Genomic DNA, 14422 nt, shown 5'->3' with positions numbered 1-14422 from the left:
CATGCATAGGCCCTAAAATATATGAAATATATATTTCAGCATAGTGGTAGTTTGCAAATACAGTTCAAAATGTATGATTGTGTGTTTCTGTGTGTGTCTGTGTGTGTGTTTTTGTGTGTCCCTGTGCGTGTGGGGTGTTGGAATGTGGATCTGGTCAGTCTCTGGGGGGGGGGGTGCTCCTTTTGAAGTCACCAAAGAGAGGAAGTTGGACTTTACTGTTTACCATCGCTTGTCCACAAAAGTGTCAAGTGGGCTCATCTTATGGCAGACTATGCGGAGCCGAAATGGTTTTACAACCCAGTCCAGCATGCTAAAAGCGTTCTGAACATTCCCAAGTTTATTGATTATCCTGATACGTGTGCATATGCTACAACACAGCATGAAAAAGACAGGCAAAATGGAAAAATAGGCAGTGCTGTCAGTTTAAAGTGTAACAGGCTGTTTGCTGGAGGAAACGGTGTAATATGTGGATGTTTTGGAGAATATGTATGGTGGGACAGTCCAGCTAAAGAAAACCAAGGTGTAAATAGGATCTTAAGGAAAAGCCCCTAGAGGAACAAAAAAAATAAGAGCAGTCGGTATAAAGAGCATCCAGGAGCAATAAAGGGAGCACAGTGTGTCATATGCGAGGAATGCGGAATAAAGTTTCCCAAACTAGAGGTAATAATAACTCAAAGAACAGGAAATCTTAAGGATAACTTTGAGTGTATATGGACAGGCTTGAAATTGATAAAATGCGAGGAATGCATTAGTGATATGGAAAAAGGAGAATTACTGGTGGTAGGAAGGCATAGGGTGTGAGCGTGGCATAAAGCTTGTGGTTTAGTGTGGGCCTAGATAATGAGAATTATCTAAGACAGCTAAGCAACAGCAGTATTGATTATTCCTGGACGTCAAGATGTCGTACAGGAATAGAGGACGTTCAAAGCAAATGGGAACCTGAACCTGAAATTTTGCTTTGATGACAATGGATGACCAGTTAAACCAAAGAAAGAAAAATTAATTATCTGGTCAATTGTAACCATTGCTAAAGTGCTAATGGAAAATGGTGATGGAGAATAAATAATGTCACCAAGAGTTGATTTTCCTAGGCGAGGCGAATGTGACGAGGAAAATGTTAATATGAGATTGTCCAGTTTGGACAAATCGATGTAGAACGCTGGCCGAACAAAATAATACAAAAAGTTACCAGGGTCGGATGTGTGCCAATAGACTTCTGGCAGGAGAAAAAGAGGTATATTTGCTTGAATGCTTGAATGATTATGAAATTAAGTAAATGCAATAATTCCTTTGTTTGTTATAAGATAAGATGACTAAGCAACAGTTGTGAAAGTTATGTTTTTGAATTTTGATGATTGTAACCAACCTGAAAGGTTAACAAGAAGGCACATGAGGATGAAGAGAGTGTGTTGCAACCTCAAGAGGATGTGAACCAGACAAAGACTTTGGTGAAGAAGAGGAAGAGAGCTAGAAGAAGACAACAGCATAGGCGAAAAAGGAAGGACATCCGTCTTAGTAAGCAAGAGATACAGAGACTGAAACGGCTACAGTAGGACGACTGGATCATAGGCATTGATCAACTGAGTAATATGAATTTGGGATTTCCCAAAAAGTAGTACAAAAGTCTGAGGAGTAAAAGGCCTCCTCAGATGCTACCTGCATTAAGCGCAGAAGGACACCTGATACCCTATTGAGGGGCGCTTAACAGCATCTCCAATATTGCAGGGTAAAGCTAGGTTATAGAGCTTTTTAGCTTAAGCTGATTTAAGTTTCATTTTGTTTTATTTTGCATTAACTGCTTTGTATTGTAACCAATAAAAGAGATATTTTATTGTTACGTTTGCCTTCCGTTAGACTTTACTTATAACTCCAAACTGAGCCTCGATAAAGAACAACCATAAGGTAGTCTTCTAGGTTATTCCTGATGGATTTCAACCAGCTGGTGGGTGAGTACTTTATGGTTTAGGCTAGATTTGACTTCCCCCACCCTACCTGAATAATCCTAGGGTTAAAAGGTGTACTATAAAAGGTCACACCGACTAACAATGTGCATGTTTACAGGAGTAATGATGTCAAAGATCGAATCTGTCTTGCATGCATCAATCAATCAATCAATCAATCAATCAATCAATCAATCAATCAATCAACCAACCAATCAATCAATCAGCCAACCAACCAACCAACCAACCAATCAATCATGATTTTGCACACAAACACTACTGCTCAATCTTTTTGACCAGACATAATTTTTTACCTGGTGTCTTGTATTATTTTAAGTGATAAAATAAGAGAAACTGTTTATTTGATTGTCTTAAAGTTTAGTATATTCCATTTATAACACTGTAGCAGTCATTATGATATCCACTGGTTTAGTCAGTCAGTTTTTATTTATCTTTTCATTAAAATGACAAATGTTCTTGTAATATCTAATCAACATTCAACACCACTATACTAAATATGCTAATTACATATTCATAAAATTACTCAGCCTGATCAGAAAAGCATGTTTACTGCATTTAATGGACAGAATTATGGTTTTAGCAGCAGAATACAAATTCCTTGTAGTAACCTGTTTCAAAGTTAAAATACCAGCATTGATAGCCATACTGATTTATGTTGGTTTGGTGCTGGTCAAGCTGTTAAACCAGTCTGAACAACATAAGCTGGTGACTAACTAGACATTCTAAGAGGGAATCACATTATGTAAAATTTAGAAGACAAATTTCACATATTGTACAATTTTTATGGCACAGTTTGGATCTTTATAGAAATGAATTTGTGAAGTACCTGAAGTATCTCTCACATACAGGCATATATAGTGTAATAAGTCAACAGGTTGTTAATATCAGGTCAAGTGCTCCTTGTCATCTTAAGTGTGTTGACTAAACCTTCATCTTTTCATCAGAAAGAGCTTGTTCGCGGATCAATGTTGAGCAGCCGCTCATTGAGAAACTCTCTATTAAAGTTCAATTAACCCCATTTAAGCCTCTGTCAAGCTGCCTTCATCAAAACCAAACAAAGAAAGAAATGAAGCAGTCAGACTAGAGTCATTTTGAACAATCTTCACAATGACTGATTAATGAAGCTCCTCTTAATTGTCAACTTGAGCGCTTTGTCTAATTACAGTTTGTTTTAAAATCACATTGATTTGATTGAGCTTTGAATCATTTCCACAGCCCTAAGTGCCATCCATTCATCTTTATATCAGACACAGAGCTGATCGATACGGCAACATGTGAGGTAAACAACACATAATTCAATGTGCATTGCTGCCAGGCTCTGAAACAAAGGCTTTTTCCTCCTGCTTGTTTTGCACGATAACTCTGTTAGTGTAGGAGGACATTCATTCTGACTAGATGGATGCCCGTTCAGAAAGCCGTGCCATGCATCAGCCTTCGGCTAAAAGAGACCAAGATCATTTTTACTGTGAGAATACATTTCCCACAGAGCCACACCTCACACTTTCTCTTTCACACTTGTTTTTATGTCCCCCTCTCTCTCTTTCTCTCTCTCTCACACACACACATATAGTATTTCAGTGCTAACACAGAATAAAGGATCTCACAATAATGCAAATGTTTTGTCTGCTTTTTCCTGGAAATCTAATTTGTTTCCAAAGACAAATGTCTAAAAATGCTATTTTAATAAACTACAGCTTTAAAATGGATGGAAATAAGCAAAGATATTTAAATTTTTAAATATATCATAAGCTACAATCTAATAACATTATGGTTTATGAAAATGTAAACAATTCATTTAAAGGTGCCATAACTCAAAAACTGCCTACTTTTTCAATGGTCATGGTTCTAGAAGTCTAGAAGTACAAAATATTCATAAATATAAAACAAATATATATATTTTGTCAGCATATTATGTCACTCTTCATGCATTATGGAAGTAGATACCTCTTCAGGGTATTAGATAGTGTAGTTCTTCATTTGAGTGTAATTAAAAACACTGAATATGAGCTCATCTGCCTGCAGTCTACAGAAAATGAAAGGGTTTTTTACATGTGGAGTAGGTGACAGTAATACTTTTTAATGCCTCACACACTGGATGAGGGATGGCAAAAAGTGCACTTTTTGTGCAAAATTCACCAGCAAGATGAAGGCATTTGGCAGATATATTCATCAAGGATTACTCTTTCAAGTCCATAACAGTTATCCTTGAGGGAATTGAGGTTAGGAATAAACCCGGAGCCGTACAAGAGTTCATTCAGCACCTGACACAATTTGACTTTTGTTCTCCCTCTCTTCCGATGTTGTGTTGATGTAGATTCGGCTGTATGCCAGGCCTGACGCCATCCAGAGCGGATCGGGGGACTACGCTCTGCACATCACCAAGAGACTCCTGCAGTTTTACCAGGATTACTTCAAAGTCAAATATTCCCTCCCAAAATTAGGTAAGACGGGCGGTGAAATGTCTTCAGCTTTGTCTGGCTTCAGTGAAACGGGCAATAAATGTTCATGGGAAACCGAGTGATTTTTTTATTGTTCCATTTGTACTGCCAACCGGTTCTGTGTGATTTAGTGTTTTGTACTTGTGTGAAGAGGTGAAGGAGTGTCATTAGCAACTCAGTTCTTGCATTTATTGATCCCAAAAGCGGTTTAGGCTGTTTGTGGTTGTGTTTGGTCTTAGGAATTAGAGCACACACACCATTTATGTGTGGTAGTGTATGTATTGTAGTTGTGGTGGACTGGCTCACATCAGACCGTGTCTCGCTCCATTGGGTTCCTGTCAGCTCTCTGTATTCATTTGAATATAGCCATCAATCTCTCTGGGCGTCTATCCGTCACTCTCTTCCCCCGCTTGCCTACTTCCTCTCTAAATGTGTGTGTTTGTGCGTTTGCATGTAAGGCTGTGTATTTCAGAGCACATGTAATATTAATCATGTTCCTCTCTTAAACGCTCTCTGGGAAGCATTTGCTCTGTTTGCTAATAGGGTTAAGACCCTCTCAATATTCACACACAGACTACATTTCAGTGATTTTCTTTCATTCTCATTTCCACCTCTTGGTAAATCCAGCTTAAGCTATTAGCTGTGTTTGGGAACATGACTGTCGGTCTGCTAGTTTGGAGCAGCTAATGATCATCCTAGACCAGCTAATATGTTCCAAAACACAGTGACCAGCTTAAACTGGATTTTCCAGCATGATTTAAATCTACAGTTAAATCTTTAATTTAGTTCTAATGAGGAAAATGTAACACTCTTGCTAATGTTAGCACGTGTTACCTTGTGAAAAAGAAGTGCTTAAAATCATCATGCAACGGAAGTTTCGATTTTCTTTCTTTTCTGTCCTATTGTGCTGTATTAAGAGCAAAACGGTTTCTCAAACAAGAAAAATGTAGATGGGGACTTGATTTTGTCCATGAGGAATTGACTGGATCTTTGGATCTTTGTGATTTGCTATTGCTGTGATGTCATGTGATTGACAGGTTGTCCCGCCCTAACACCAGTAAACACGTCATCAGAGAAGAGAAGAGATGTCACTGCAAGTTATTTTGATTAAAGATTATGAGGGCAAATGAATTAAAAAATTACATTACATTGTGAAATTATAAAGATAGTAGGACAAAAGTTCAGCTAATTGCATTTACTATAAATTTAAGCTATGATATATTTTTATTTAATTGTAAATGACATGAAATTAAGTGTTAAAAACATTACATTTAGTACTGTATTCTTTTAAGTACATTATATAAACTGCCCCTATTATTGCTATTTGAAACGTTCCTAATTATGTTTAGGAGGTCTCCTACAAAAGGTTTACATGCAAAAATACTTTCATTTTCTCATAATATACACTGCACATCACATTTTACCAAGATTTTCAATTGACTCGTCCAATGAATCAGTATCTCTAAATCCCTCCTTTCCGCGAGCCTGCTCTGCTCTTATTGGCCAGATGGCCCAGTCTGTTGTGACTGGTCGACAGTTTACAGCTCTGGAGGCTTCCTAAAGCTCAGCAATTGTATACACTGTAAAGACGGTAACGATGGTGTCGATTTTGCCATATTAATCAGAGCGCGAGTCCAATGATGAAATATTGGAAGAACTAGTTATTCAACCCAAACCTCCATTGCAAGGACGACTTGAGCAGGACGTTTCTCAGTGATACGCTACTCAGTTTGACGTTCATCATGAGATGTTGCCACTGTAATTTCTCACCATCAGCATTAACAAGTCCATCAACAACCAATGTGTATATTTCTATATATATTGGGCCCACAGCTGATTAGCCAATGTATTTCATTAAGACAGTAATAACGTGAGTTAGCCGGTTAGACATACACAATATAGCTAAAACACTATGTATTTTGAACACTCGGTATAAATTACAGTGGCATGAAAAAGTATGTGAACCCCTTGCAGAATCTGTGATAATGAGAATTATTTTAATAAAATAAGAGGGATAATAAAAAATGCATGTTATTTTTTGCATGTACTGTCCTGAGTAAGATATTTTACATAAAAGATGTTTGCATTTAGTTCGCAAGACAAAACAATAGCTGAATTTATTAAAATAACCCCATTCATAAGTATGTGAACCATTGATTCTCAATACTGTGTCTGGTGTTTTTATGTTTTGTGATGGTTGTTCTTCTGGAGGATTTTTCTGAAGAACAGAGCTCAGTTTAACTGCTCAGGACAAACAAGAGACTCATGAACAACCATCACAAAACAAAAAAAAACAGTCGTGGATCATCAGGTAACCACACACAGTATTGAGAATCAATGGTTCACATACTTATGAATGGGGTTATTTTAATAAATTCAGCTATTGTTTTGTCATGTGAACTAAATGCAAACATCTTTTATGTAAAATATCTCACTCAGGACAGTACTAAACAAAAAATAACATGCATTTTTTATTATCCCTCTTATTTTATTAAAATAATTCTCATTTTCACAGATTCTGCAAAGGGTTCACATACTTTTTTATGCCACTGTACATCAATAATTAATCACACTTACGGGTTGTGATTCTCTTGAGCAAGTTGGTCCAAATAAAGCAAATACTATCCCATCTTTAACCACAGACTCTTCACAGCCTCATCCTTTGGAAGTGAAAATAAACCAAATTTCCTTTCACAGTGCAGAGCACATCATCTTGACAACATGTTATCCACACAAACGAGCTACAGCATTGTGTACTTCTTTGCACAAGAGTTAGCATATGACATACTGGTCTAATGCTTCATACAGCTGGACGTTCTCTGCAGGATACGAGATAATCATCAATAACTTGTATACAGTATCAGAACAGGATTGGCATCTTTAAAAACCTCTCAACAACCCTTGTGCCACTAATGAGTTTTTTTTTCATTACTGCTGCTCTATTGATTGACGTCCTGCAGGATCGTTTCACTGAATCTTTTCAAACATGTTGAACCCTTTAATGAGGCTGGAGATTTTCACGACCTTCATTTTGTCACCTGCTAAAAAGATCGTCACGTCTGGGTGTTAAAATGTCACATCAAGGATGCTGCTTGTGCAGAGAAACTGTTTGTTTTCAACTCAGTTGGTGACCTTAAGATACTTTTGATGTGTTAATGTTGCTTGTCACTGCTAAACTGAGGAGTGAGATGGTGTCAGCATGAAGTGCGGCTTCATATGAGAAATGATGTGGACATAATTAATGCGTCCGTTACGTAAAGACACCATCTGTGTGTTGAGTGTTGGAGCAGTTGTTGCCCCTCTGGTCTCGAAACAGGGACATTCTGTCTTTCTGCTCATGCAAACGAGAAAAATACAGAGAAATTAAATCAGAGCGTACAGGTTGAGGACGGCATGCTATAGTAGCAGATCACATCGTAAGTCCTTGAAGCCTTGTTTTAAAAGCTTGTTATAGCTGTTGAAAGCATTTCCTAACACTCCTGTTCTTAATGTTTATGTGGTCGGAAAGATTTTAGGCCGTTTGTTTTGTTCCTTCTTTGACTTAAAGACTAAAGTTCTTTGTATCTGCGGCTCTTGGCATGTGATTCGGCGCTAATGGCATAACGATTTCTCTCAGAAGAAACAACGGCACAAACCGCAACACGACCCATTCATCAAAGTGGCCCATTGTTCGCTTGCCGAATCTGTAGCAGAGTCCAATTAGAGCAACTTAATCAGAGCCGCCATTTACTGTGACTGGCAAATGAGAGACAAAGAGCCACTGCACACTTTCTCTGTTTCTCTCTTTCATTCACTCTCTCTCTTTCAAAGAGGGTGAAAAAAGTAATGACAGTAAAGGGATTTAAAGAATGATGCAAGCCAGAGGAAAAAATGGACTTGCTGTCGGGTAGCAGTTAATACCTTCACATGATGATCAGTAATCGGTTTCATGCTTTTGACGCAAAAGCTTCCAGAAGCTTCATCATCAGTGAAGAGTCACTTGCAGAATGATAATAAGATGAAGAATCAGAGTGGAGTGTGTTTGCATCCATGACACCCTTCATCCATTTAGCTTTCATTACATCAACAAGTGTCTTCAGCTGCAAGAATCAAACCGTCTGATGCTTTTGGGAGTTGGTCCCAATGAACTGAGAAATAAATAAATCTGTCGTAAGTGAGCATTTGCAGGCACTTTCAATTAGACATTTTACCCCTGCAAATTTGTGTGCTGCAAAGCACATTTGACTGCTAATTCTCAGATTACATCGAAATCTAGAGAAAACAAGAGCTGTCTGGTGCTCAAGCATTGAGTCAATTTGTATATCAAATTAGATGCTGCTCAGATGGAGATGATAAAATGGACTCTTCAAATGGTGGTGGAAAATAAACCCCTTTGAGTGAGCAATCAGCAACAGAGAACTGAAGAAATTCAGATTCTTAGAACACTAGCTAGTTGCATACTGCACAGTACACATTTTTAAATATTTAACATATTTTTAAAATATATGTGCAATGATAAAAATTTAAAACGTAGCATGATACATGAATGCCATCCAGTTAAATAAAATTTAAAATTTAAAATTAATTATTTATATATGATATCTGATATTGTTTAATATATTTATTATATTTATTTCAATAAAAACAAAACTATTTATATGAATATTTTTTACATTATAATAGGTATAATTTATTTAATTCAACTATTTATTTGTGTATTTTAATTTATAATTGAATATAATTGTAATAATTTATTATATATTATTGTATTAATAATATCAAATAATCACTCAGATAATTGTAATTCAATCAATAAAGAGCAAATATGAGCAAATAAGAAAAAAATTCTGATACATTCAACACATTGGAAATGAAAGGTCAAGTGCCTTGCATTGCTGTTGCATATATTCAGGATGGAAATAACGGCGTTATATATAAACGGCGTTACTTTTTTCAGTAACGAGTAGTCAAACGAATTACTTTTCCCCCCGTTACAACGCCGTTACCGTTACTGACAAAAAAGTGCCACTTTACTATAATTGAGCTCACTGAAACGGTTTTCATCTGAGTAGGCTCTCTCTCTCAGCCATAGGTGCTGAAAAGTTTTTTTCTCTGGTGTTTGTGTTGGGGTGGGACACATGCTAACTGATGACGATTGGTGTGTGAGTAGAGATGATAGACCTGCAAAGCGATTTGTTGTAAAGAAATAGTACAGGTTATTTATTTTCGTTTTGAATTATTTTGTTTAAAGTAGACATTTCAAGCTTTCTATAGATATATTTCTCATGTCTGTGAGGCAAGCAACTGCTAAGTTTCGGTTAATTTAGCCTATAAGCTGCGCTCCAGTTCACGTGCAACTGATCGCGCCAGCGCCTCCAAGTCATGATTATATTTTCTGCTATATTTGCTTCTTATTTATTAAATCCAGGCAATTGGTTGATGAAATTCACTTTAAAGAAAGGCTTTCTACAAAACAAAACTTAATAAAGTGGTCAAAATCATGTCTGACCCACTCCATGTCTCCAGATATATTGCGCATCTTATGATGCATCTTACTCACGCTGTTCACTTTTCATAATCAAATAGATGAATTTAAAACATAACATCAGCCTACTTAAACAAAAAATAATTTAATTTTAGACTTATATTTACTATTGGGGGCATCCAAGTTATTTGACATATTTGATTTTTATTATTTTTTTTAAGTAACGCAATAGTTACTTTCCCTGGTAATTAGTTACTTTTATAATAATGTAACTCGGTTACTAACTCAGTTACTATTTGCGAGAACTAGTACCTACAAATAATTACTTTTTTTTTTAAAGTAACGTGCCCAACACTGCATATATTTTATTCAGAAAAAGTGCATACTATGTAGTATTTACTGCATAAATAATAAGAAAATATGACAGACCATTTAGATTTAAATTTCACTTAAAAAGTGCTTCAGAACTGTCATATTTACTCATTCCCATTTAAAATATGAGTTGACAGCTGGTCAGTCAGTCAATATCAAAAGTTGAAGACTGTAATGGAGCACATCATCTGTTTGTCAGAATAAAGAGGCGTGTGAGTGTTTGAAGTAGCATTTAGCGCGTCCTTTGAGAGGGACGTGATCTTTCTTAGATATTGATCTACAGTAAGTGCTTCTCAGAGAGATCAATGATCTATCAAAATGAGGCCGAGTCGCTCCAGACACTTCTTAAGTCTTGACAGCAGCATCTGAGTGACAGATATGGATGAATGAAAAAGGAAATCGAATGCGTGACAAATGTGGACAGGGTTCATGTTCCTTAGCTGTTAAAACTGCAGAAGTATCAGCAGAGTGTGTGTGTGATGAGATGAACACTGGGAAGAGATCCAGTCCATCGCCAACTAATCAGACCAATCAAATCCCAGTGTCATTCATTGGCTGTCATTCCTTTTGAACTTCCTGCATGTTGATCCAGGAACAAGTTCCTCTAGGCTTAAGAGAGTGCAGGTTCCCTGAGATCAGATCCAGCTCAGAATCACACATGTGACCTTCAGATTTGTTTGAACTCACTGCATGATGGGAATGATGACATTTATAACAATCACCTTTGGGGCCACCCCTACTTTAGGAGATTACAGTGAGAAGAGAGCATTCTGGGTAATTTGCTCAGTCTTGGGAGATCAGTGACAGTGCCAGAGCTGGAGAGATCAAACTATATGAATTAATCTGAGAGAATGAGACATTAAAGACTGACAGCAGGACGTCAGAGAACATCTGATACACTTTCAGATGCTGCATATACAATGTTTTCTGAGGTGAGTGATTGATTTTGAGGAGCATGAGAGCGTGTTTATTATTTCCTTGTTTTGAATGAGTCTATTTCTTCGCTCATTTTTGCAGTTCATGTCCTCTGCAAGGTCACCTTTCACTGAACCATTCCGGCTCTATTCTAACCATCATTATTTATTATCAATACAACTGTGACTGTCATTTCTCTTTAAGTTTGCTTCATCTCGCTCTTTTATTTCTTTCTTGCTCGCTCTTTCAGTCTCCTTCCTCCCCCAGTCTTGGCACACAAAATCTACTTATCATTCCTCACTACTTCTTCAAAAATTGAAGCATAAGCTGCAGTTTTTAAATACCTGTTTTTTTTTGTGTGTGTGTCTCGATCGCTGTCTCTGCCCGTCTCTCTGTGTGAATGCTCTGGGTCGGGCCCTTAATACAAAAAATCCCAAGGATAATGGTAATCTCTTCTAGAATTCATTAAAACTAATCATCAAGGTCGGATGAGGGGCGTTTTGAAAGCACCTCACCATCTATGTGAAAGTGACGGTCATAAAACTGAAGGGTATTTCACTAGAGATGAAAAATGAGGCACATTATAAAAGAATCACAAAGCCGCTGTATGTCTGATGAATGTTAACAGAGTGACGCTCTCCATCCCTCTTTGTTTACTGAGGAACAACTTGTATAGTGTTTGCCAAGTGTTTCTCAATCCTGACCTGTGACCCTTCAAGTTTTCCTAAGGAAGAAATGGAATAATAGCATACTGCTAACCACATACTGTGCAGTATAGACTGTATACTGCCTGCCATTTAAAACATGCGTGAAGCAGTACACATTATGCAACAATAAACATTTAGCCATCCAGATATCACATAGATGCAGAAAATCTCCATACTGTCCACAATATATGTACTGCACACTGCAAAAAGAAGTGTGCACTTACTGTACTAGTATGCTTTCCAAAAGAAGGGGGTTCAAATTCAATAATTCCAACATTACCATTATTTTAAAATGTGCCATTATGATTGATGAGCTCATTTTGTTTATCGATCGCTCCTTATTAGAGCACAAAATCATAATCCTCATCACAAGAATCGGAAATCTCCATTTCTCGATTCATCTGGTATAAAATGAAAAATCCAACCATTATTAACTTCTTTTTCTCGCATTTTAATGAATAACTTCCCAGCACTGACTGAGACCTTTATGTTTTTTCCATTACCAGCCTCTCAAAGCGAGAGCTCATTCACAATGCACTAATATGATAAGAGCGTGTGTGACTGGGTCTGCTTTATGTTGCTGTTTATCATAGAATGCTATTAAATCGCACGAGGTCACATGATCAAAGGAGACGTCTTGACACTGCTGGTGTCATAAACCACATGAGCTGTCACATTCATTTTTGGATGGTGCTAATAAACATACAGGTGTCTGCAGCTTCTCCATTAATAATAGATGAGCTTTTCTTTGCATTTCAATATGAGCTAGAAGCCTTCATCATCTACATATAACAGCGAGAGCAGTTATTCAAAAACAAGTGTGAAAATGCTGCTACATTTACAGATATCATAGGCATATTCGTAAAGGATAAGAAATGTTTACTTATTTATTTAATAATAATACATTTATTTGATGATATTTGTGTTTTTGTTATATTATTTTTATATTTTATATCAACATTATTTTGCCTTTTTAGATTTTTTTTTTGCTAATATTGTATGTATCACAAAAAGTAGAATCCTAAAATGCATTGCAACAGTTACAGTTTTCTTAATTAATATTTTGAATTTGTTTTATAAATATTTACAGTTACCATATAAAGAGAAATGTTGACAGTGAATATACTTACTAATCTAAATAAAAGACACAATTTTTGTCAATATTTGTGTATTTGTAATGCATGTTAAGTGCATAATGTCTTTAGCAACATGCTAAAGTGTACTGAGTTATTATTTAATTGATTAATTGACTCTAGTGTCTAGTATGAAGAGTGATCCAACATTTCCACAATGTTGCAATGTGTAATTTTTCTCACTTGTCATTTCTTGCATTGAGTTCTTCTGTCTTTATTTTCTGCTTTGAGAGCTCTAGCACCAGCAGTGCGTCTGTATTCAAGGAAACACACTAACCTTTAGTGTGTTTAATCATAGCTATGTGTGTGTGTGAATTCGGCCCGGTCGAGGCATGATGAAAGCTCAGCTCTTTCTGCTGAGTTTCACTCTTGCGTTTTTTGGAGGCCGAAGACAATGTCACGGACCTCGTGTCTCTTCATCTATCAGCTTCTCTCTGAAATCTACAGCCCTCTGGTCTCTATCGATTCTGCCCATCATTTTTTGTTCACCTCCTGCTGAGACTGAAACCTGAGCTGAGGCAGAGATGAAGATTCAGAACAGCAAGGAGGAACTCTGATGTTTCCTTTAAAAAGATTAAAAAGGAAGTTTGGGATCCAGACATCAGACTATACTGAAAACATACAGCAGGGGAACATGGCTGTGATGTTTCTGGCAGCTTGTGATGTCAGTTGAGTTTGTGTAATCTTTTCCCCAGTGTGAGCGTCTTTCCCATAATCCTCAGCTATGATTCTGGCCAGGCTGCAGGTGAGCTGTAGCTGCTCATCACTTGCTGTCTGACTCAAATTTACTGTCTCACCTTCAAGGTGAGATCAAGATCAAGTTCTTACCCTCCTGAACAGGCCATAGACCAGGTAGTTCAGACTGGTTTATGCTGGTTAGTGCTGGTCTTGTGCTGTTCATAATGTTCATCAGCAAAACTGGTAAATGTCATGGTTTGGTTGCAGCAGGGTGAAACAGAAGCAGGATTTAATTGCAGCAGTTGATGGAACAGAACAGCCAAACACATATCGACGAGAACAGGCAAGGTCTGAATCAAAACCAAGGCTATAAATACAGGGGATACTTATTTAAGGGGATAAATAATGAAGGACAGAACAGGTGTGTAACTTAATCAGTAACCATGACAACTCAAAGTACACAAACAGGCGGCAGAGGCCTGTTTCATGAAACTAGTTGAACAAACTCTGAGTTTCAGTATAGGTTTAGAGTTGATACAACCAGACAAACCCAACCCGGTTTAGATCAGGATCAGCTGTTGCACAACGCTCGGTATAAACTTTTTCTGTCAACTCAGGTTTGATCCAGAGTTTGTGAGGCATGTGCACCTGAAAGTGTGACAATCAGCCAATCACATGGAACATGGAAAGCATCACTTTGATTGATTTTTCGTGAGATTCTGCGCAATTCACTTGTTGACTATATCAATACAAG

At 37.2% G+C, this 14422-nt stretch overlaps 1 protein-coding gene and 1 long non-coding RNA gene across 2 annotated transcripts in view; one reads left to right on the top strand and one right to left on the bottom strand.

Moving 5' to 3' along the window:
* The window catches only part of LOC125246445 (thyrotropin-releasing hormone-degrading ectoenzyme-like), a 166174-nt gene that overhangs the window by 13257 nt on the left and 138495 nt on the right, over nt 1–14422 (top strand). Inside the window, exon 3 of the mRNA XM_048157387.1 lies at nt 4276–4402. Coding sequence (XP_048013344.1) covers nt 4276–4402 — 127 coding nt within the window. The remainder of the gene's footprint in view (nt 1–4275; nt 4403–14422) is intronic.
* The window catches only part of LOC125246448, a 69364-nt gene that overhangs the window by 8760 nt on the left and 46182 nt on the right, over nt 1–14422 (bottom strand). The gene's annotated exons all lie outside the window — the stretch shown is intronic.

This window comes from Megalobrama amblycephala, linkage group LG14 (genome assembly GCF_018812025.1).
Source record: "Megalobrama amblycephala isolate DHTTF-2021 linkage group LG14, ASM1881202v1, whole genome shotgun sequence".
NCBI lineage: Eukaryota > Metazoa > Chordata > Actinopteri > Cypriniformes > Xenocyprididae > Megalobrama > Megalobrama amblycephala.
Note: the sequence above shows the minus strand (reverse complement) of the source record. Positions and strands in the feature narration are given on the sequence as shown.